The sequence below is a fragment of the Rhinopithecus roxellana genome, chromosome 14, assembly GCF_007565055.1.
Source record: "Rhinopithecus roxellana isolate Shanxi Qingling chromosome 14, ASM756505v1, whole genome shotgun sequence".
Classification (NCBI taxonomy): Eukaryota; Metazoa; Chordata; class Mammalia; order Primates; family Cercopithecidae; genus Rhinopithecus; species Rhinopithecus roxellana.
The window spans coordinates 64,899,408-64,923,503 of record NC_044562.1 but is presented as its reverse complement, the minus strand read 5'-3'; the positions used below and the strand labels follow the sequence as shown (position 1 = coordinate 64,923,503).

General features: G+C 49.7%; 1 protein-coding gene across 1 annotated transcript in view; it reads left to right on the top strand.

The window, feature by feature from the left end:
• The window catches only part of MROH2A (maestro heat like repeat family member 2A), a 66,481-nt gene that overhangs the window by 11,871 nt on the left and 30,514 nt on the right, over positions 1–24,096 (top strand). The window contains exons 4-22 of the mRNA XM_030916000.1: positions 3,321–3,452; positions 3,676–3,838; positions 6,842–6,940; positions 7,704–7,855; positions 8,391–8,534; positions 9,550–9,642; positions 9,863–9,941; positions 10,076–10,189; positions 12,764–12,840; positions 13,766–13,885; positions 14,194–14,304; positions 16,497–16,644; positions 17,778–17,818; positions 18,380–18,521; positions 18,824–18,876; positions 19,330–19,437; positions 21,833–21,952; positions 22,151–22,273; positions 23,516–23,668. Coding sequence (XP_030771860.1) covers positions 3,321–3,452; positions 3,676–3,838; positions 6,842–6,940; positions 7,704–7,855; positions 8,391–8,534; positions 9,550–9,642; positions 9,863–9,941; positions 10,076–10,189; positions 12,764–12,840; positions 13,766–13,885; positions 14,194–14,304; positions 16,497–16,644; positions 17,778–17,818; positions 18,380–18,521; positions 18,824–18,876; positions 19,330–19,437; positions 21,833–21,952; positions 22,151–22,273; positions 23,516–23,668 — 2,172 coding nt within the window. The remainder of the gene's footprint in view (positions 1–3,320; positions 3,453–3,675; positions 3,839–6,841; positions 6,941–7,703; positions 7,856–8,390; positions 8,535–9,549; positions 9,643–9,862; positions 9,942–10,075; positions 10,190–12,763; positions 12,841–13,765; positions 13,886–14,193; positions 14,305–16,496; positions 16,645–17,777; positions 17,819–18,379; positions 18,522–18,823; positions 18,877–19,329; positions 19,438–21,832; positions 21,953–22,150; positions 22,274–23,515; positions 23,669–24,096) is intronic.

Sequence of the window (24,096 nt, the reverse complement as noted above, 5' to 3'; positions counted from 1 at the left end):
AGCACTTCGAAGATATCATCCCATTCTCTCCTGGTCTATAAGGTTTCTGTGGAGAAATGTGCTGCTGGTCAGCTTTGATGTCACTTTATGCTTTTCTCTTGCTGTTTTTAGAATTATCTTTGTCTTTGACTTTTGGCAGTTTAACTATAACGTTCCTCAAAGAAGAACTATTAGGGTTGAATCTGTTTGAAAATATTTGAGCTTCCTGTATTTGGATGTCTATATGGTTCCCATGACTTGGGAAGTTTTTAACTTTCCTTATGATTTTATTAAATCAGTTTTCTATGCCTTCTCCCATCTCTTGTCTTTCTGGGGCTCCTAAAATTGAGGAGTTTTGCTTAATGGTGTGTTTAAATAAAACTTATGTGTTTGCTTAATGGTGTCCCATGTATCATGTGGACTTTCTTTATTCTTTTCAAAGAATCTTTCTTCAAGTTCAGAAATTCTTTCTTTCTGGTTGATCCAGTGTAAAAGCTCTGGATTGTATTTTTAATTTTTTATTGAATTCTTCATTCCAAGATTTCTTTTTTTATATCTATGTGTTGAAATTCTTATTCAGATCATGAATTTTTTTCAATTTATTTATTTGTATTGCCTGTCTGTGTTTTCTTGTATCTCACTGAGTTTATGTCAGATCAGTATTTTAGATTTCTTTTTAGGCATTACATAAACTTTTATTTTTCTGGTAGTCTGTTACTGGAGAATTGTTGAGTTCCTTTGAAAGCATTATGTTTTCTTGCTTTTTCATTGTTCTTATGTCCCTATGTTGATAACTATTACACATTTGGTATAATAGTTGCTTTTTCCCACTTTATGGAACAGCTGTCATAGAAAAAGACTTTTTCCTGTAGACATACCTACAATGTTGGCTGGATAGGCTGCTTTGGCCTTGGTTCTGGGTGTGTGAAGAGATGTAGTCCTTGTACAATTTCTTCAGCTGTCATTAACATCAGCAGTGTCTGTGAGGTCCAGCAGTTATTTGTGCAGGCTGAGAGTGGTTTTGCTGGGGACAGGGATGCCAGGTGAATCAGTCCTTGGGCCCCTTGGGGACACATGCAAACACACAGTGGCTCTGATGCTAGAGGAGATGGGTTCACAGACAGTGGTGGCCGTGGGCCTGGGCAGGCTGTTCTTCAGGTCCCTGGGTGGTATGCATGAATATGTGTGGTATGCAGGCTGATTCTTGGGCCCCATCTGGTTGCCAGTGGTGGTGGTGGTGGTAGATTCTGGGCAGGCAAGTCCTTAGACGCTGTCATTTTTGGGGCAGGATCACTACTTCAACATAGGAATTTTTAGGGTATGTGATTCAATCTGTAACAGTTGTTTTGCATTTAAAAAGCATGCTGATGGACAGCTTGTTTACTCTCTCTAGGAATTGGTTAGCTCCGGGAGGAGTAGTCTCTCTAGGGTCAGCAAGGACCCAGGTGTCAAAGCATCAGGAAATGAAGAAAATAAGAAACCATGATTAACACACAGGTCTTAATCAGTCATCAGTGGCAGTAAACAGACAATAAACAAATGGGCACATTTTTAAAATTAACATGCATCAAAGATTTTATTTACTCCTTAACTAGTTAAGGAACCAGTAAGATTTTAAAAGCTGTTCAAATAACAATTTTACCTGTGCTTTACCAGACAAAATCCATTTGCACTGCCATGAACAGGAATCATTTTCATTACTATGGAGGAAACATATGCATTGTTACCAGTTTTCTAGGATTTAACTTTTTCCCCTACAGAGATGTAAAGTAGCCTTGGCAATCACAGATGCACACTCTACAGAATCCAGTCATTCCACAGCATCTGCCAGACAGAACCAAGCTCAGTTCTGGAAGGCCACTCGGTGATTGCTTTTGTTATTTCCAAGTCTTTGACAATTTTTCTCTTGTGACTATAAATATTCTCCGAAGATTATTCTTGATCACAAAAAAGGCTGATCTTATAATTTGCCTGACTATTTGTATAGGGTGCAGTAAGAGTGTTGATTAAGCATTATAGGCAACAGGCTTTATTGTGGTTTCTATGGAAAGAAACTGGTGAGGTAGGGTAAGAAGGCTTAGAATTAGCTGGTTTGAATATTCTCAGTGGAGAATATTCACAAGGCCACAGGCCTCCTTGAGTGTACTGTGAAAATCTAGACCCTGCATTCTCAATGGGGTGATATTGCCCCCAATAAGTAAAACTAGTTCTTGGGGGACAAAGAAAATTTTACTTTTTCATGTATAAAGCATGGATATGCATAACACACACACACACACACACACACACATGGCACTAAAGTCTCATTGGGGTGTGATTAGGAAAAAAGTCTAAATGTCCTTGGGAGTAATGATAATAATAATAATAATAATAATAATAATAATAATAAAGATTGAGAAACACTGGTCTTGAGCCACATAGTACTGAGCAGCTACTAAGGCCACATTATTATTTTCTGGGAGCTGTCATAGGAATTTCTGACTGGAGTTTTACAAATTACTATTTGCTATTCCAAAAGTAGGAAACCAAGACCAAGACCCCCTGTACTGGATTTCACCAGTAGAACTTACACATTTGGGTGAATTCCTCTCTTCTTAAGGTCCCCAAATTTGCTAAGGTTTCTGGACTGTTGGGAGGGAACTCCCTACCACCAGAGGTAGCAGGACATTTTTTCCTGAGGGCATTGCAGGCTGTGGCCCCATGTAGAAAGTAACCCTCATTCCTTAAGAGTGGCTTGTCATGCCTGATTAAAAAGTATGACATTTTTTCCTGAGGGCTTTGCAGGCAGTGGCCCCACATAGAAAGTAACCCTCATTCCTTAAGAGTGGCTTGTCATGCCTGATTAAAAAGTATTCTCAAATACGACCCTCCAGGTGTGATCTGGGATGTGCAATCCATCTGCCCAATCCCGTCCTAAACCAGGTCATTTTCAGTGGTGATAAGGAATTGGAAGAGAGTAAGAGGCAATTTTCCTGGGCCCACAGACTCCCTCAACAGGGCAAAGGCAAGGTGAGCCTGCCTTCTTGGGCTTTCAAGATGGCCAGTGCCCCATGCATAGAGAACCTTGTGTGTTGATCACTTAACGCCTGCCTTGCCAGATATTTACTGAAATCAGGGGCAGGAATACAGATACGCAAGTTGTATTGACAGGGCCAGTGGGATGAGAAGGGCAGGAGAAGGGAAGCAGGAGGATTTAGAAATGGAGGAATGGGGATCTAATATTTGTGTGTTTAGAGGCTGGTGGTTTGGGTGTAGGGAAGGAGGACAGTGGGAGAGAGAGGCAGTAGACTTGTGCTGGGGACAGGGTGAGGTCCATCCCACCCACCGTACTGATTTCCCAGATTTCCACCCGGCGCAAGGTCAACATTTACAACATCCTCCAGGAGATCATCCAGCAGGACGGGGAGCTGGAGGAGCAGTGTGTGCAGAGGCTGGTGGCCATCGCCTCCAAGGAGATGAGGGAGATCCCAGAGGTAGGACCCCAGGCTCCATTGGTGCCTTCCCTCTGCCAACCCAGGAGCTGGGCCACTGGGGGCCTGGCCCAGGATGCCCACAGCCCCATGCAGTTACCTCTCAGAGCAGGGGTAAGGCTGAGCCCAAGGGAGCTAGGAGGGATGGAGAGAGCCTGGGGTAGGAGGGTTTTCCTGGAGGCCCGGCTGGTGGTGGTGCCATATGTCCCTCTCCCATCCCCTGCAGATGGAGGGCTATATGAAAGCAGAGGTGGCCAGTGACACACTGGTGGCTCTGTCCCGAAACCACTTCAGCTTGGTCATGTATGAGCTTCAGCACCACCTCAAGCCCCTCAACCTCACTGATGAATTTGTCATCATCACACTGGCCAAGCTGGCCAATGGCAATGGTAGGGGCTTGAGGGCCCTCAGCCTGGCCCAGTGCGCCCTCCTGGTCTCTGCCTCTCCCTGCCCCTCCCATCTGTCCCTATGTTCACCTCCTCCCCTTCCCTTTCATTTCTCTCTTTTTCCCTCTAAAATTTCTTCGTTTTGTCTCTGCAGTCACTTTGTCTCTTAGCTGTTAAGATTCTGTGTGTTTCTGTCTCTCATCCTTCTTCCCCCCTCTCCTGTCTCCCCTTCACCTGCACTGTTCTGTCTTTCCATCTCTCTTTTTTAATTTCCTTCCTTCCTTCCTCCTTCCTTTCTTTTCTTATTGCCTGCTTTACTTACTCCTTCCCCTCCCCATTTCTTTTTCCCCTTCCTTCCTTCCTTCCTTCCTTCTTTCCTCCCTCCCACCCTTCCTTCCTCCCCTTTTCTTCTTTCCTTCCTTCCTTCCTTTCCTTTCTTCCTTCCTCCTTCCTTTCCTTTTTTATTGTCTGCCTTACTAACTCTTCCCTCCCTCTTTCTTTTTCTCCTTCCTTCCTTCCTTTCCTCCTTTCTTTCTTCCTCCATCCCTCCCTTTCTCCCTTCCTCCATCCCTCCCTTCCTCCCTTCCTCCATCTCTTCCTTCCTCCCACCCTTTCTTCCTCCCCTTTCTTCCTTCCTTCCTTCCCTCCTTCCTTCATTCCTTCCACCCTCTCTATGTGTTTCTGCCTCTCATCCTTCTTCCCCTCTCTCTCCTGTATCCCCTGCACCTGCATTGTTCTGTCTTTCCATCTCTCTTTTTAAATTTCCTTCCTTCCTTCCTCCTTCTGCTCCTTTTTAATTCCCTGCCTTACTTACTCCTTCCCCTCCCTCCTCCTTTCTTTTTCTCCTTCCTTCCTTCCTTCCCTGCCTCCCTCCCTCTCTTCTTTCCTTCCTTCCTTCCTTCCTTCCTTCCTTCCTTCCTTCCTTCCTTCCTTCCCTGCCTCCCTCCCTCTCTTCTTTCCTTCCTTCCTTCCTTCCTTCCTTCCTTCCTTCCTTCCTTCCTTCCTTCCTTCCTTCCTTCCTTCCTTCCTTCCTTCCTTCTTTCCATCTCCATCCTCCCTCCCTTCCTTTCATCCCAGAAGCATGCATTGAGCTCCTACTCCACGCAGGCCTTGTGGCAGGTACCTGGCCACTACGATAAGTAAGACACGCATGGCTCCTGTGCTCAGAAAGGACCAACAGGCAAACAAGGAAATAGATGTTTATAACATGAGGTGACGGGTATGAAGAGAACAGTCCAATGGGCATTTGAGATCTGGCTAAGGGAGGGGACCCCATCTCTGCAGCCTTTAGTGACATAGCGATATTTCAGCTAAGACCTGAAGGCAAAGAGGAGGACGTCCGTGTGAAGCATGGGATGGGGAGAACATTCCACAGGGAGAGAACATTGCAGAGGCTCTGGGGCAGAGAAGAGCTTGGATTCTCTGAAGAGCTGAGAAGTGGCTGTGGCTGGAGTTAAGGAGTGAGAGGAAGATGAGGGGGGGAGTCAGGCAGGGCCTTGGGTACGTCACCTGGGGCACTAGGAAGCTATCAAAGCATGTTAAGCTTCAGGGTCGCCTGGTGAATGTAGGTTCTGGGAAGGCCTTTCTGGCTGTTGCCTGGATGGAAAGGACTAGGAGGTGGGTACTTGGGCTGGTGGCTGGGCTGGGAAGCATGTGGTGAGGGGTGACAGATGGGAAGGGGCTCTGAGACGGGACCTGCTGAGGGTGGGGGAAGGAGAGGACACAGCAAGCCACTGGGAGCGTGTTGACCTCCTTTCCCGAGCTAGAAGTACTGAGAGTTAGGAGCTCAACTGAAGAACTTCGAGCTGTGTGTGGAGCTCATGTTACCTGTGGGAGGCCCCAGGGGAGAGGCGGAGGGGGCAGTTGATTTGTGATGCAGAGTTCAGAGGGCAGGTCTGGGCTCGGCTTTGGTTCTTGGTGACCTCAGAGTGTAGGTGATGTTCAAAGTCATTGATACCGGGAGTGAAAGTAGAGACAGGACCCAGCCCGGAGGGGTCCTGACATTGGCAAGGCTCAGGAGGAGTCGTAAGAGACAGCGTGGAATGTGAGGCCTGGCACAGGGAGAACAATCTCAAGGGGTGGAGGCCCCCGTGATGCCCATCCTGCCAAGGGGTCCAGTCAGATGAGGCTGGAGAAGGTGGAGTTGGAAGAGCTTCATGGCTTGCTGGGGATAAAGGCCTGGATGGAGTGGGAGGGGAGGAAGGGAAGGCAGGCCTGGAAAGAGGACAAGGGACAGCAGCGAGGGGGCCTGTGGAGGGAAGGGAAGACATCGGCCTGTTGGGTGCTCATGCCAGAGGCCCAGAAGAGAGGGACACGTGGATGACGCTGGAGGGAGGGGCCCAGCCAGGGGAGTCATGTGGGTTCTATTATTATCTCATTCGTATACATATATACAATCTCATTATTATGAAGTCTGAAGACGGCGGTGCACTCAGGGCGGGTGGAGCGGAGGGGCCTGCCTCCTGTCACAGGGTGGCCTGTTATGGCTCCTTTTCTTCCCATTCTCTGTGATTCCTTTCTCCATCTGCTCTTTTTCTCTGCTGGCCTCATGCCTTCTCTCAGTTTCTTGCTCTCACCTGCTGTTTCCCTGCTTCTGTGTTCACCCAAGAACGTCTGTGGGACACCTGAAGAAGGCTGGCCTGCATCCCGGAGGACGAATGCACTCTGAGAGCTGCTTCTTTCTGCTTCCTGCCCACCCTTCCCTGGGGCTCCTCTGTCCTCTCTTCCCTCCCTCTCTCTGACCTCCTCTTCCTTCTCCTGGTCCTCTCTCTTCTTCCCTTTCCTCCCCTTTTGCCTGGCTTTCTTCCTTTGTCACCTGCTTCTAGCTCACATTTCAATGCTTTTCTGACTCCCAGACTATTTCCTGGGCCCCAGCCAAGGCAGAGGGCTAAGCCAGCTCTGGACTGTCAGGGGTTGGAGGTGGAGGGCAGCAGGGTTGTCCTCTCTGCCTTCTTCATGCTCACCCCCAGCCCCAACTCCCTGTAATGATCCCTCACAACCTCACAGTGTTTGAGTTCATGCCATACATGGGCATCACCCTGGCTACCATATTCACCATGCTGAGACTTGCCAATGAAGCCAAGATACGCCAGGCGATCTGTGGTGGTGAGTGTCCCACTTGAGTCTCAGGGTGCCGGAGGGAGACTGCTGGGTAAGGAGCAGATGGAGGGGTTGTTGAAAAAGAAGTGCCCTAGTCATTTGTTCTCCAAAGAAGTTTGCTTAATCTTTTACTTTGTGTGGCCTCTGATTGGCTCCCTGGGGCACAAGAGGCTGAGACCTAGTGGGGGCCTTTTAGAAGATCCCAGCTTAGACGGAAGAAGCTGCTACTGTGACTCCATTTAACTTGTTTTGTAGTTAAGCACTTCAGGAGACCACAGAACAGCAATGAGCATTCACAAGAGAGGGAGATGGGGGAAAACGGCTCCACGTGAAGCTTGACAGGGCCTGGTCTTAGATGCTGTTTCAATCTGATCACTTTGCCCCAGATTTTGATTACTTAATGTTCTTGTGGGCTTATAAAAAGCCCTAGTGCCTGAGAAAAAGAGGGCCACATGTGTTCACTGTTCACTGCCCTCTGACCTGGAATCCCCAGGATGTGGCAGGGTCATACTCCAGGTCTCGCCCTTGACCCCGTCTGTGTCCTTGAAGGAGAGAGACTCAGACACCCCTGAGTGCTCGGTTCTCGCACACACAGGCACGCAGGGTAAAAATGAAGGTGCTGTGGCGGGCTGGGAGGGCAGGGTGCAGCCTGCTCGCTATGGCAAGGCATGAGCACTCCTTCCGGGGAAGCTGGGCTGGGAAGACTTGGTTCTGCTTCCAGCCCCTCTGGCGCCAAGTGCATCCCCCGCCCCCTCGTTGCCGTTGGTAGCCATGGAGACCTTCTGTGAGACGGTGCAGTTTTATCTGAAGCACCTGGAGGAGAGCGTGTACCCCGTGATGACCGAGGAGCAATTTGCCCTGAAGGTGTTTCCCATGTATCGCTACTTTGTGATGGTGTGGCTGAGGCACCACAACCCCGAGGTGAGATGTGCCCCTCTTAGGAGGGCCTGGTGGTCCCCAGGCCACAGCTCCCCAGCCTGTGGGGCCGGGAGGTGCTGAGAGACCATCAGGTCCAGCCTTACTCCCAGGACCCAGAGGGCAGTGACCTGACTCATGGCAGAGCTGGGGAACTCATGGATGTTGAACAGCTGGGACCTAGGAGCCTCATTCATGAGGCCAGCCTTGATGAAGGTTGGTGATAATCCTGAGAGCACTTGTTACATGCTGGGCCCTCTACCAGCGTCTTACCCATGGGAGCTGTTTTCACACCCCTCTGTGATATAGGACTGTTTGACACATGCGGAAACTCAGGCACAGAGAGGTTAAGTACCTGCTCAAGGTCATGTGGCTGCTAAGTGGGAGGGACTCAAACCCGCCGCCTGTGCACGAAAGGCCTTGCTCTGCTTCGGAGGCCCCTTCTGTCCTGTGTCCTTGGATTCTGTGGGTGGGGCTGAGGTCACTGGCCTTGCTGGAGGATCGTAAGACAATGAGTCCAAGAGCTGGTTTCCGGTGGCAGGTGAAGCTGGGGGTGATCAGGTCCCTGAAGCCCATGCTCGGCCTCCTCCTGCCTAACGATGACCTGCGGGAGCAGGTCTACGACTACATCCCCCTGCTGCTGGCGGAGTACCAGGGCGGCCTGGAGGCGCTCTTCATCACACAGGTGAGTGGCCAGGCAGCCATGGCTCTGGGCAGGAGGCTTAGGGAATTGGGGGCTCCCAAGTGTTTAAGGGGTATGGGTGGAAGCCGGGGGAATGTCAGATATTTTGACGCTTGTGTCAGCAACCTGACATCTGTGCCCTGTGAGGGGCATGGAGCCTGGCACCCATGGGAAATGAACACTGCCCTTCCGGGTGGAAGGGACCAGGTGCTGGTCCTGGAGGTCAGAAGTCCAAACTCAGGGTGTCAGCAGCGCTGTGCTCCTTCTGAAGGCTCTAAGGAAGCAAGCGCTCTTGCCTCTTCCAGCTTCTGGTGGCCCCATGTGTTCTGTGAGTGGTAGCATCACTCCGATTTCTCCCTTCCTCACTGTGTGGCCTTTCCCCATGTGTCCCTCTGTGTCCTCTTCTTACAAGGACACCTCCCCAAAATCCAGGATGATCTCACCTTGAGATCCTGACCTAATTCCATCACAAAGACCCTATTTCCAAATAAGTCACATTCTCAGGTTCTGGGCGAGCCTGAATTTTGGAAGGACACCAGTCAACTCAAGGCAGCCTTGGTAAAGGGGTGAGATGTGTGAGAGGGAGCCGTTGCAGTGTTCCGAGTGGAGCTGGGGCTGGTGCCCATGTACAGGGATCACTCATCTATAAGCAGGGTGTGGGTATCAGCTCTTAAAGCAAGGAGTGGAAAGGGATGTGACTGATTTAGGAGCCATTTGTAGATCATTCTGGCTCAAGAATGGGATTCACTTTTAGGTGAAGGAGGCCTCAAATGCCACACTCAGCAGCCTAGCGCAGCACTTCCCAAGCCTTGCTGTGGTTAGGAACGACCTGGGGGCTGGGTGAAATGCAGGCTTGGATTCAGCAGGACTGGGGTAGGGCCTGAGAGTCTGCATTTCTAATCAGTTCCCAGGGAATCCTGATGCTCAGTGGGTCGGTGGGCCCCTGAGTAGCAAGGCTCTGGAGTTTGACCTTGAGTTGGTAGAAGGTCACCTGCCACCATCTGCCCATCCATTGCAGGTCTTGAGGCAGATCCTGGAAGTGTCAGTCATCACCAACACCCCCGTCCCCCAAATGCAGCTCCACACCATTTTCACAGAACTGCATGTCCAGGTGAGGCCTGCAAGCTCGGCTGGACAAGGGCATTCTCTGGGTGGATCAGCAGGAAGCTGGTGGCGGGAGGTGGCCTGGCCCACAACTCACTCGTGTGCCTCCTGTATCGGATGGGGTATGAGGCTCTAATGCTCATGCAGCCCCAGGCATGGTCAGCTGAGCTGTCCCTGCACCTGTGTCCCTGTGATTTCCTCCACCCTCACTGCCCGTCCCTCCCCAGGTGTGCAACAAGGCCCCGGCCCAGCGTCAGTACAGCAGCCAGAACCTGATGGAAATGGTGCACTGCTTCATAGCCCTCGGTGAGGCTCTGCGGCAGGGTGCACCCCGCCTGCCCCGAGGACTGCAGGGGGCCTCTAGGGGTCCCTGCCCCTCTGAGCGCTGGGCCTGCTCTGGACCCGGTGAGCATGACTAAAGCTGTGTTTCCACCCTGCAGCTCGCTCCTACCCCAAGGAGCTGATGAAGTTCTTCTTCAGCCAGATGGAGACAAACAAGGAGGCCGTCCGCGTGGGGACTCTGAATCTGATTAGGGCTATAGTGAGCGCAGATGGTGAGCAAGGCAGGGCGGGGCGGGGCGGGTGGGGAGCGTGGGGCGGGGCGGGCGGGGTAGGCAGGGTGGAGAACAAGGGAGGCAATTTTCATTCACGTTGGGGCATTGCCACTTCCTAGACACTACTGGGTGGGCCAAGAAAGCCAAGGTTCTTGGCTGCTTTTCGTTTTCTAAGCTTTAACCTAATCAGCACTGTGGCTTACCCTCCCCACGCCCAACCCTCTGAGTCGGAATTTCAAATTGTTAACCTGAATCCTCCTCCTAACCTCCAAAGCTCAATCAGCGGCAGGATATAAGGCCAAAGTACACCACGTAGGCATCACCTGAAGCCCCTTGGATTCAATGCGCAACCATAGTCTACACATCTGATTCTAATCCCTAAGCCCAAACTCCAAACCTAGCCCTGATATTTAAAGAGAACACCTGTCCCTCACCAAGGCACTAGCTCACACTGTGCCTTTGTGTGAATTTGAAGAAGGCCGCTGTTGGCAGCACGCAGCCCTACAGGTACATGATGGTTAGAAGAGCATGGGCAGCTCCCACTCAGCCCTAAAGTCGGGTAGCTTTGTTCAGTGCACAAATTGGGCGACTGTATGTAAAGGGACTTGTGCGGCCATTAAAACTTTTTCTTAAAGAAATGCACATTTAAACAACAATGAAATCCTTTTTACCTATTCGATGAATAGAGATGATAAAGATAATGGCTGGAGTTCACCTGGCCATTTTTCTGTAAAAGGCCAGATAGTAAAAATATTTTTGGCTTTGCAGGCTGTATAGTCTTTGACAATTAGCGCTACCATTGCAGACCAGAAACAGCTGTAGACTCCTGAGCACGGCTGGTTTTGCAAACTTTATTTACAAAAACAGGCTGTGGGTTATACTTTGCTTATCACTAGTCTAGGGTGACAAGAAACCACCTGTGATACTTCACTGACAGAGGTGTAAATCAATAAATGATTTGGGGTGCTTAGTTGGATAGGGACCAAAATTTGCACTCAACAATCCAACTTTTTGTCAACTGTCCAAAGGAAATAATTGCCCAAAAGTAATTGGACAAAGGTGCTCGTTAAAACATTGTATTAAAAGCAAAGTGTGAGAAACAGCCTAAATGTTTTTCTCTAGGGAATTTGTGGAATAATGGAGTATTATGCAGCAATTAAAAGGTTTGCAGTCAATCCACTTTTTTGTGGAAAAGCTGCCTCTTTATATTAAGTGTAACAATACAATGTGGGGCAGTATTTATAGCATGACCTTAGTGATGTGGAAGAAATCTATGTTCATTTATGCATAAATAGGTCTGGAAGGACATAATCTATTAAGTGGCTATTTTTTATTTTAAGTTTGCAGTGAACCCATACTATTTTTTTCTTTCAGAGAAATTAGATCTTTTTTTTTCTTTTTAATTTTACTCTAAGTTCTGAGATACATATGCTGAACATGCAGGTTTGTTACATAGGTATACATGTGCCATGGTGGTTTTCTGCACCCATCAACCCATCATCTAGGTTTTAAGCCCTGCACGCATTAAGTATTTGTCCTAATGCTCTCCCTCCCCTTTCCCCCAACCCTCTTGCAGGCTCCGGTGTGTGATGTTCCCCTCCCTGTGTCCATGTGTTCTCACTGTTCACCTCCCACTTATGAGTGAGAACATGCATTGTTTGGTTTTCTCTTCCTGTGTCAGTTTGCTGAAGATGATGGTTTCCAGCTTAGACTGGATAAAGAAAATGTGGCACATATACACCATGGAATACTATGCAGCCATATACTATTTTTATAATCAGAAACAGTTTCCATCTTAAAGGTGAAAATCTCATTGTCTCATGCTCACTTAGTACTTGACTGCCACCTTCTACCTGCTCTCATTTCCTTTTTCCTACTCTGGGGTTGACTTAGTAACACCTAACCTTGAGCGCAGTATCATCTTGAATGTCTAACTCGACCTCCATCCACACCAGCCCTCTCCAGGACCTTCTCATGGCTCTTTCTGGCCCCTCTTAAGCTTATTCCTTTAGTCGGGTGTGCTGTCATCAGTTGTACAACTAGCAAACACTCCCCCAACCCTTACAGTGTGCCAGACACTGTGTTAACTCCGTGAGAGAGGCACTGTCATTATCCACACTTTACAGGCGAGGAAACTGAGGCACAGAGGGGTTACGTAATTCACTCTAGGTCACACAGCTGGGATGTGGTGGAGCCAGGATTTGAACCCAGGCTAGGCCTGGTGTCAGGACCCATGCTCTTCCTGTTGGTGCTTTGCAACCTCTGCGTGCCCACTGCGTGCCTACTTCATGCCTAGTGCTCTATCCCAGCTGCAGGGCACCAAAGAGCTCATAGGCAGAGACCTTGCCCTCAAGGAGAGTTTACCTGGGTTCAAATGAGACACACGCAAAGCAGTGGCCAATGGAAGGAGGTGGCCAGGGAAAGCATGGCCAGGAAGGCTCCTAACAAAGTGCCCCTGAGCTTGGGGAATGTGGGAGGAGACAGAATGCAAGACCCTGATGTGGGGCGAGCCACCTGATGTCTGATGTCTCCCTGAGCCGCAGCCCTCCAGCCCACCCGGTTTTCCTCCTTCAGAGCCCAGGATGAGTATCAGGGCCATCTACCTGGCTATCCGGGTGGTCAAGAACACCATCTCTGATACCCGGTCCAAGGTAACAGGGCAGAGACCTGGAAAAGGGGGGCACTCAGAGGACCCTGCCAGGGGAGCAAAGGGAAGTCTGGGCTCTGGGAGGCGGAGGCTTTTAATGGAAAACCCGGTTTTCCATTGGGTCTCGGACTGGGGCTGCAGGGTGGCAAGGCCAGTGAAAGCTGAGGTTCCACTCTCGAGACCTCATTCTCTCCAAGGATCTAGAATTTTCGAGTGGTGTGTCTCAGGCAACACCTTGGACCCAGCAGAGGCCGAGTAAATCCAGCTGCAGCTAGAGTCACTCAGCTGCCAAAGGTTTTGTGAGATCTTTATCGCGTGTGAAAAAAGCAACTAAGAGGCACTCTTCTACCCACCCTCAAAAGGCTGAAAACCACAGTCCCAGGCTCCATGGCAGCCACATCTACCTTGGAGTGGAGCTTGGTTCTGGCCACAGGCTGGGGAAGGGAGGTCCAACGTAGTGAGGGTCTGCACAGCAGTTTTGAGGAGTATCAGAGAGGGAATGGAGGAGAATTGGGACTAGAGGTTTAGGCAGAGCTGTCTTCAGTACCTGGAGGCTGTGGAGGGAAGAGAAAAGGCTCGTTCTGCATCTCCCGCACGTAGTGATTCTCACCAATGGAGCAAGCCCCAGGGAGCCCAGGGTAACAGATGGGCTCCCCACGGCAAGGGCTGCTGGAATGGAGCAGCCTAGGTTGGAAGGGAGGGAGGGAGATTTGTGTCTTTCCAAGGCTCAATGAGGCTCCCAGGTGGGCGTGCCGCAGAGTGGGACCCCTGGATGAGGCAGGGGGAGGTGGGCAGAGTGGGCAGTAATCAGGTAGCCCCTGAGGCCCCTTCTAGCCCAGAGCACCCCCAATTCCTAGCTGTCTACGTCACAGGATTGGGTGCCCTGGAGCCCACCCCCCCCCAGCATGTCCATGGTCCTGTCCCCTCAGGTGAGGATGGCTATTCTCCGCATCATTGGGCAGCTGGCTCTCTCTGGCTACCAGGAGAGAATCAAAGGCTGGGGCCTGAAGTACGTGTCTGTGCAGCTGACCTTATCCACCTACAAACTGGTGAGTGGCTGTGATACACAGATCACAGAGCAGCTGGAGTTGGAAATGGTTTCCACCGTGCTGAGGGGAGAATGCCACTCAGCATACCTGTGTTGGAACCTGCGTATCCGTTCATGACATGAGTTCATAGACACACAGTGAACCTGCAGGTGACAATGTGTGAGGTCCTAGATATATGCACAGCTCTGAGCATTCTGTAGACTCAGTATCTGGGCGTGGAGCCCCTGGGGAGTGAGGAGACCATACCCGAGAACACGGCAAGCCCCCTGCCAGGCCACAAATGGGAATCCCTTGGTTCTTTCTTCCAGACAAATCGCCGGGATAACTTTTATCAGAGGGACTTGGAGGAGAGGATGGTCCACAAAGTCACCATGGACACTGTGAAGATCATCACCTCTTCTGTCAGTGGGATGACCAATGTGAGTGGTCCCTGCCCCACCCGCACAGTGGGTCACCACGCCAGGCTAGGGGTGAACTACACATGACCAGAATTCCACATCTTTGCGTCTTCCATTCCTGCTGTCTGGAGTGTCGAGGGGCCTTCCTCTTCCAGTTGCTTGGAATTACTCAAAACCCAGTTCCAAAGCCAGGTCCTTGATGAGAACTTACTCTTCATCTCTGTACCCCTAGAGGCTGGGCAGTGCATGACATCAGCATGGCTGGCAGTATCAATCTGTATCATTTAAGCGAGTACCTGAAATGTGTCCATTACTTTAAGGCCCGTGTGTGTGTGTGTGTGTGTGTGTGTGTGTGTGTGTGTGTGTGTGTAGACCAATATTCATGGTTTGATTTTGTAAACATTCACCGAGTTCTTACTCTGTGAAAGACAGGAGAGAGGAGTGTGCAGTAGGAGGACTCAGTATGACTGGAAGAAGTTCACAAACTATGGGAGAAACAAATGTGTCAACTTTTAATTGCAACAAAATGTGACATAACAATAAGATAGGAAAAATGTACCATGAGAGCATCAAGGAGGGAATGATTTATTCACTGCCAAAGGTTTACTCAGCTGCCAAAGGTTTTGTGAGATCTTTATCGCGTGTGAAAAAAGCAACTAAGAGGCACTCCTCTACCCACCCTCAAAAGGCTGAAAACCACAGTCCCAGGCTCCATGGCAGCCACATCTACCTTGGAGTGGAGCTTGGTTCTGGCCACAGGCTGGGGAAGGGAGGTCCAGGTCTAGGCTGCAGGCTAGATGATCCCTGTCCAGCGACAGCTTTTTTTAATTACAGAAATCATCATCATCATCATCATCATAGCTACAGTCCATGTGGCATCCACATATAGCAGATATACTCTACTAGGTGTGCAACATGTACAATCTTGTTTAATTATCCCAGCAACTACTCGCACAGAGGGTAGTTGTTATCCTGATTTTGCAGATAAAGAAAGTGAGACCCAGAGGGATTCATTAATTTGCTCAAGGCCTCACAGCTGGTAAACAATAAAACCAGGATTGAAATTCCCTTTGTAATTCACCATGCTGTCTTTATGGGGAAGCCCAGGAGCTGGGAGATTCTGGTCCTGCTGGCTGGAACAGGTTAAGCCATTTACGGGGAAGCCCAACAGCTGGGAGATTCTAGGCCTGCTGGCTGGAACAGGTTAAGCCATTTATGGGGAAGCCCAAGAGCTGGGAGATTCTAGGCCTGCTGGCTGGAACAGGTTAAGCCATTTACGCGGAAGCCCAGGAGCTGGAACAGGTTAAGCCATTGTACCTGATAGTTGGTAGCATAAGAGCCTCACCTTTAACTCCCAGGGGTGGGTGTGGGGTGAAGAGGGATTACAATTAGTTGGGGGTGTTGAAAGGTCACCCAGGGAGAGAGGAGATGGTGGGGTGAAGTCGGAGACACAGCTCCAAGAATCCATATCAGTCAGGGTTCTCCGGAGAAACAGAACCAGTAGAAGACATATATAGTCTGATTTATTTTAAGGAAGTGACTCATGCAGTTGTGGGGGCTGGCAAGTCGGACACCTGTGTGGCAGGCCAGCAGGCTGGAGACTCAAGCAGGGGCAGATGCTGCAGCCTTGTGGCTGAATATCTTCTTCCTCAGAGAAACCTCAGCGTTTCACTCTTAAGGCGTTTCACCCATCTATGTTATTGAGGATAATCTCTTTTGTGGATTATGCACTTTTGTCACACCTACAAGCTACCTTCATAGCAACACCTAGATTTGTGTTTGACTGAATGACTGGGTACTCTTGCCTAGCCAAGTTGACACACAAAACTGACCGTCATACCAGGCAGACACAACTGGATCATCTGCCCAGTGTGCCCCTCTAGAGTACTTGGGATCAGAGGGAGGACCCTGTATGAGGAGGGTGTGATGGATGTCGGTGTGTATGAAGCTGGCAGCAATAGAAATTGGGCAACAGGGATGCTGGCCCCAGCAGGGACTAGCAGACTGTCTTGCCACATCAGGGTGGGTGACATTTAAATGCCCCTGACAAAGACTGGGGTTGACGGTGGAGCCAGTTCACGGCTGAGACTGTCAGGGGACATCTCTGGGGAAGCGGGGATGGGGCTGGAACCATGGCAGAGCCTGACTGTTCTCCTTAGAGGCCCAGGGCTTGGGCTAATTCTGAGCCCCTTTCTCTCCCACCCCCACCCCAGGAGTTTTGGGTGAGGCTCCTATGCTACATCATGGAGACAGACTACATGGAAGCTTTGACTCCTATCTGTATCAGCCTCACAAACCTGGCAGAACACCAGCTCCATGGCCAGGACGTGGATGTCAGCATGACTGGCAAGAGCAGGCAAGGTAGGCAAAGTTCCTGTGCCAGCTGGTTGGATTGGGCAGGTGGGCTGGCTCCTTGTCTGGGAATGCCCACCTCTCTCCACATTCCTCCCAACCTCATTCCCCCTTCTCCTGGAAACATCCAAGTCCAAATTAATACTATTAATGCCTACCTGGATATTAATGCCTACCTGATCATATCTAGGACATGTTAGAATTGCGTAAACTTCCTTCTGAATAGTTCACTCCTCATGTCCTGTCCCCTCAGCCTACACCCCTGGTCCAGATCCCATCCTTGGGAGCTCCTGGCCCAGCCTTTCTCATGCATGACCTTACTGGGCCTCTGCTCTGTCTGGCTTCTCTGAGCCAGCTAGAGTAACTATAGGCACCCCGTCCTCTGTAGACTACCCTCACTGTGGTCCACTCAGAGTGGGGACTGTTAACACCAGGCTCCCAAAACAACTATGCCCACCTACCATGCTTGTTCCTGTCCCCTTTCCTCCCACCTCTGGCCCCAAGGGCGTGACTGGTGACGGAGGTGACTGATGGGGTCCTTTAGGATCCAGGGCTAGCAAAGGGCAGAGTCTGCTTTCTTATTTTGATCTAAACAAGCCAGTCAGGCGATCCTCTGAGGTCTTCCTCATGCCCCTCTCACTCTTGACTCCGGTTGAGTACTCTCTAGGGCCCCTGCACTTGCACCTTCTCAGCAGGCCTAGCCTTGCCTTTGTCCTTTTGTTTGTGCGCTGTTGGTTTGCTTTTCATGGGCTCGTTGGCTCCCAAAGCCTGTGGAGAGAGTCAGGAGTGGGTAGAAGGGCAGTGTCTAATTACTCTTGGCTCAGCAGAGGACAGGTTCACAGTAGGAGACAAAACATTGTCATGGTAAGCCCTGGTGTCACTACAAAATGTGCATGACCTGAAAAGAGCATCTTCTAAACCTCAACGCGTTAGCACGATTCTCTCCTCTTCCCAGGATAAGTGAAATGTAGTGATATTCTTAGAAACTTCCCTGTGCCAACCCATTCTCCATTCTGGGGGTTTGGGGAACAAGATCATGTTGGGGAGGCACCTTCTAGGGTAAAGTTCCTAGATGGGGACACAGGAGCATGTCCTGGTACAAGCGAGGAAGGCTCAGCTGGGGTTGCATTTCCTTCAATCAGTGGACCTGCCTGCACCTCAGAAGCTGCTGGCCCGTCTCCTGGTGAGTGGCTGACCTGCATCATGCCCTGGCCTGGCAAGGCCATGCCCTGTGGCACCTCTTCCTTAAGCTCCTAATTCCCAGAGCCCCAGGGGTAGGAGGAAGCCGGGGTGCAATGAGGGAGTTTGATATTTGGCAGGACAGATCATTCCATGTCCCTGTCATTCCTCTCGAGTTTGGTAGAGGCAATGCACTTGTAATAACTGGGGAGCTGGCCTGGACCTGCTTTTAGATTCCTTTGCTGAAAGCATCCCCACAACACCTCCAATGCTTGCCTACCCCTGGAGGTTGGCTCAGTCCAGGACCCATGAGTTCTCCTCTTTATGTTAACTGTGGACCCTCATCCATATTACACTGAAGTCTGGGGTGGGGAGGGAGCCCAGGTCTGGTCCCCACCCCGCCTCCTTCCTGCAGTGTCCTCTGCAGGTGCACTCTCTGTTTGAAATCCCTATTTGAAACCACCCATCCTGTCCAGCTCCTCCCTTTAAAAATGAGGACAACGAGCTCCAAGACAGGGAGCGAGGTGCTCAGGTGCTACTTCACTAGAGTCTTGGTGCCCTCCAGGTGCTGATGTCATCACCTTACAAGGGAGAGGGTCGTGGGATAGCCATGCTCAACCTCTTGAGGACCCTGAGCCAGAGCATCGCACCCTCCATGGCCAACATGTGGGAGCTGGAGATTCCGCTACTGGTCCGGTACCTGGAAGGTGAGGTGCCTGGGGAGCCCATCCCAAGCCAACCCTCCAATCCGTGTACATGCTGGGGTTCTAATCACATGAGTTGAATAACAAGAGCTGAGGCTCACAGTCGACCCACACAGCCCGCGTTTGTCCTGAGAACTAGTTGAGCAGCTTGGGAAGGAAGGTGAGGAGGGCACTGCAACGCGTGATGGGTTCACCCATGGAGGGCCTCAAATGCCACGCTAAGGAGGCATAGAGGGCCTCGAATACCAGGCTTAGGGGAGCAGTGGAAGAAAGTGGTATGTGTGACCATGCATGTGTTCCTGCAGAACATACTGAGTTCACTTGGGATCAGAAAGCCTGGGAAGACAAGCTGATTCAGGTAAAGGGGTAACAAGTTTGCTGAGGCCTGGGAGGAGGAGAAAGATGGGAGCAGATGGAAAGGCATTTGGTGGGCTGGGCACGTGAGGAGTTTAGAAGCCCCTAAAGGATATGTTCTCCTTCTGTCAGAGAAGACTTGGGTCAAAGTCTATAGCTGTGTCTATCCCCAGGGGAAAACTGAGAGAACCTTCCATCCCAAGAGCCAGGTGCCCAGGAGGGGAGCAGGGAGTGACACCGCTTCTGTTAGCCCCCAGAGCCACAGCCATTCCTCAGACCCACAGAAAATTATTAGCACTGGATCAGGGATCTATGGACTTCAGTGATCTGGAGATGTAGGCAAGGGAGGCGAGAGAGGGCAAGTCACTACTCAAGGTCACGTAGCATTCCCAGAGCCCAGGCAAGAACAGGGATGAAGGCCTTTGTCCCTTCCCACCAACGTCTTGTGCCTCCCCAGTTTCTGCGAAACTCCCTCAAGAAGACCCGGGGGTCTACCTGGAGCCTGCGTTTGAGCAAAGAGCTGAACAACCAGATTGCGAGCTTTGACAGCCCCTCTCTGGAGAAGGTTTGTCTTCACAGGGGCAGGAGAGTTTGGACAGGCAGGAGATTCCAGGGATGATGGAGTGGAGAGGATCACACTGTGTGTGTGAGATCAGCTGGACCTGTGGCTGTTTACATGGTCCTGGGAGGAGAGGAGGGTGGTCTAGATTGGTGGTTTTAGTTTTGTTTTTGTTTTTTTTTGTTTTGTTTTGTTGATCCTCCAGATTCTGATTAGCAATCACATGTGTATATTTCTTTGTAAACACAAAACTATACCACATTGCTACAAAACTCTAAAACGTTGAAAGAAATCAGTGAGGGTCTCAATAAGTAGAAAGCACCCCATGTTCATGGATTGAAAGATGCTATAGTTCAAATGGCGATACTCTCCAAATTTATCTTCAGTTTTAGCTTGACCCCATCACAATCCAAGCTAGTTCTTTTTATTTTTTTTCCAGAGACTGACAAATTAATTCTAAAATTTATATGGAAATACCAGGGGCTCTAAATAGCCAGCATAATTATGATGAAAAGAAGAATAAAGTTGGAGGACTCAAACTTCTCAATTTCAGCTTCTTACACAACTGCAGTAAAACTCCTTACACAATTGCAATAAACAAGATAATGAGATACTGGCATAAGGATAGACATACAGATTGATAAAATAGAATTGAGAGTCCAGAAATAAACTCTCACATTTATGGTTAATTTATTTTCAAGAAGGGTGCCAAGACAATTCAATGGGGAAAGAATAGTTTTTTTCAACAAATGGTGCTGGGATAACTAGAAATCCACATGCAAAAGAATGAAATTGGATACCTTCCTCACACCATACATAAAGCTAAATCAAAATGAATCACAGACCTAAATAAAAGAACTAAAATTATAAAATTCTAGAAAAACACAGGATAAATCTTGTGACCTTGGGTTAGGCAAAACCTTCTTAGAGATGACACCAAAAAGCAAAAGTGACACAAATAAATAAATTGGATATCATCAAAATTAAAACCTCTTGTGCTAAAAATAATACAATAAAGTGAAAAAAGCACATTAAGGAAGAATATGTTCTTCCGTAGCAGATCAAAGACTTAAGTGTACAAAATGGAACCGTGGAACAACTAGAATATATTGATGAATATTTTTATAATCTTGACGTGAAATAGCCTTTATATGCTTGCAAAGAAACCAAGAAAGACAAAAGAGGTAAACTTTACAGATATTAACATTTTTTTGTGTGCTTCTACTACTTCCTGTTTGTTTTCTCATCTCCAAAAGCAAAAATATTTACTTTATGGAGTCATGGTGAGGATTTAATGAAATATGGATGGATGGTTGTTTTTATTATGTCTCCAAATATAAAACAAAATTCTTACAAATAGAAAAAAACCCACCAAAAAATGGGAAAAAGAATATAGCCAGAAATGGAAAGAATTATAACGAATCATGAGAATATGAAAAGATGATTGGCACAACTAATAATCAAAGAAACACATCATAGTGAGAATGTTCCACTTCTCACTGATCATGACCTATGTTGGGGAGTAGGTGAAGTTGGTGCGCTTAGATTTGTTGGCGGGAGTGTAAATTGGTTCAACTTACACAGGAGTTGAACAAATTTACACTTCCCCCTTTAACACATATAACATGCCTGCCCTTATATAGCCTGACCTCCCAGAATAACCTGAACATTTATTTTATTTATTTTTTAAATTTTTTATTTCCATAGGTTTTTGGGGAACGGGTGGTCTTTGGTTACATGAATAAGTGGCGATTTGCAAGATTTTGGTGCATGCATCACCCAAGCAGTATACGCTGCACCCAATTTGTAGTCTTTTGTCCCCCACCCCCTTCTTACCCTTTCCCCCTGAGTCCCCAAAGTCCTTTGTATCATTCTTATGCTTTTGCATCCTCATAGCTTAGCTCCCACTTATGAGTGAGAATATACGAGATTTGGTTTTCCATTCTTAAGTTACTTAGAATAGTAGTCTCCAATCTCATCCAGGTTACTGCAAATGCCAGTAATTCATTCTTTTTGAGTTCAAGCGATTCTCCTGCTTCCGCCTTCCAAGTAGCTGGGACTACAGGTGCATGCCACCATGCACCTGTAGTCCCAGCTACAGGTGCATGGCTGAGTAGTATTCATATATATGAATATATTCACATATATGAATATATACATATATATGAATATATATATGTATATATATATATCGTAGTTTCTTTATCTCCTTGTTGATTGATGGGCATTTAGGCTGGTTCCACATTTTTGCAATTGTGAATTGTGCTGCTATAAACGTGTGCAAGTATCTTCTGCACATTTTTAAAAAATTGAAGAATATGAAGCCAACTGTCTACAACAGCACTCCCTGAAGGGTGGCTGTAGGGAGGCCTGAGCTCCTTCCTCCCTTCTGCCTCTCCAGGGCTTTCTGTACCGGGCCTTGGGCTTCACCTTGGCCACAGGCCTGGAGGCCAGCAAGGTGGAGGTCCTGCTGTTGGAGCTGCTGTACAAGACGGACTACAGCAATGACTTCGACAGCGAGGTGAGGGTGCCTGCAGCCCCCTCCTGTCCACCAGATGCCTCTGGACCCTTGGGGACACGCGTGTTCATGTGGCTGCATGTGTTTTGTGGGTGTGTGCGTGTGTGTGTGTACGTGTGTGTGCCTTGCATGTGTGTGGGGGGGATCCTCCTCTGCCCACTGGCCCCTGCCCTCACCCTGGCTGGCTGGGTCTCCCTGCAGGGTGTGATCCTGTGCTTTGGCCTGTGTGCCCGGGGCCAGGTAAAAACGGTGCTGAATGTGCTTCATGACTTCGAGGAGAGGATCCAGGAGTCAGAGCAGTCCTGGCAGATCAGTGCTTGGCGGGTAAGGCACCTTCCCTCCACAACTGGGTCTTGGGATCTCTTCACACAGTGCTCTGGGCACCTGACCCAAGGTCCTTTCTAGATCTCAGTAGGAAACTTGCCTCCCACAGGGTCTCCTGTCACCAACATGGCTGAGACATTTAGTCTGAGACCTCCTGGACAGAGCTTTTGCTATTGAATCATCTTAAAAATGCAGGGTGGGCCTTTCCAGGACCCAGATACTGTCACAGAGTCCCAGCCCCTTGCTACTCATGGTGGGGTTCTCAGACTGGCAGTGGGGGCTCCCTCGGTGCTGACTGGAAACACAGAGTCCCATGCCCCACCCAGACCCACAGGATCTGAAGAAGCTGTTCAGGTAGTGCTCCATGGGTGCCTGGCACTGGGAGCTCTGTCTCAGTGAATGGACGGTGCTGGGATGGAGGGGCTCTAACCCACCGTTGCAGGGTGAGAATACTGAAGCTTGTCCATGGGCAAGCGGCTGGTTCACTGGTGAAGCCAGGATTTGGATCCAGATGGCCCATGGCCCCATCCTCTGGAGGCTGCCCCTCCCTGCCACAGGAGATGGTCCCACCAGCTGGCTGAGCTCCTAGTGGGAAACCATCTAAAACCATCACCCATGCCTCAGGCTTTGCCCTTGACCTGGAATCCTTGCCCTGGAGTCTGGTTGTTTGGATGTAGAGAATCGAGAGTGTCCCAGGGAGTGTCCCAGGCTTCTTTCTAGGTTTTCTGCAAGGAGGACCTGACACCTGGGTTTCTACTCAGTGTGGCAGGGCACCGGGGCCTCTGCTTCCCATCCACAGTGGGTTTGGTGGCCTCTAACATCTCCTGCCACTCAGAGATTGTTCTGAGGATGTGAGCACCGCTAGGGCAAGGTGAAGGCTGTCGGTTCCTGCTGGATCTCCAGCCTCATGTGTGCCTGGCCCATAGCTGGTGCCTGGTAGGTGAAGGTATGAGGTGTGCAAGCAGCCTCTGTTTAGGCTGCTCTGGGCGTCTATGGCCCTGGTCTGGCTTGCTCACTATTGCGTGTCCAGTGCTTGGTGTCTAGTAGATGCTCAATAAAGATGCATTGAGTGAATGAATGTTATGCATGAAAAAATGAACATTTCGTGCACCCAGAAAACAGTCAGGTGAAGCACCGCCAGCTGGCTTGACGGATCCTTTGGTCGTGTGGCCAGAGACCATCACCTGCATTTGGAGCAGCCCCTGCCGCCCCTAGTGGTTCTTTTTCTCTTTGGCCTTGTAGAAGGACCACCCCTGGAGGCGGGAGACAGTGAAAAGTGCCCTCATGGTGATGTATAGCTGCGTGGCCTCCTACTGCCACCCCCAGTTGCTCCTCAACCTCGTGGACAGCCCCATCACTGCTAAGATCATTCACCATTATGTCAGCAGCTGCCAGGTAGCCCCATCTGCTACCTGGGGGGATGTCTTCTGGACCAGGCTGGTGGGGAGTAGTCTTCTGCCACTCTCTGGGCACCTGCATCCCTACCCAGGGGACATCCAGGCATCCTTCCTGATGCCCAGCACGTGGGAAGCCCATTGCCCAAATGTGCTGTTCTCTGTGCTTTGGTGTCATGCATAGGGGGTGGGGGGTGAGGATAGCCCCTCTTCCAGAGTGCTAGTGGGGTCCCCAGAAGCCACAAGATGAGCCCCACCTCTTCCCAGCCTTTCCCACTCCCTCTGCCCTTGCCTCTGGCCCTCCCTGACACTGACCCAGACCCTTTCATAAGGAACAAGAGGTGGGGTTGCCTTCAAAGACATGCAAAGGGACTGGCTGTTTTCTTGGAATGGCAAGGAGGGGAAAACACAGAGAATAAAGCAAAAATT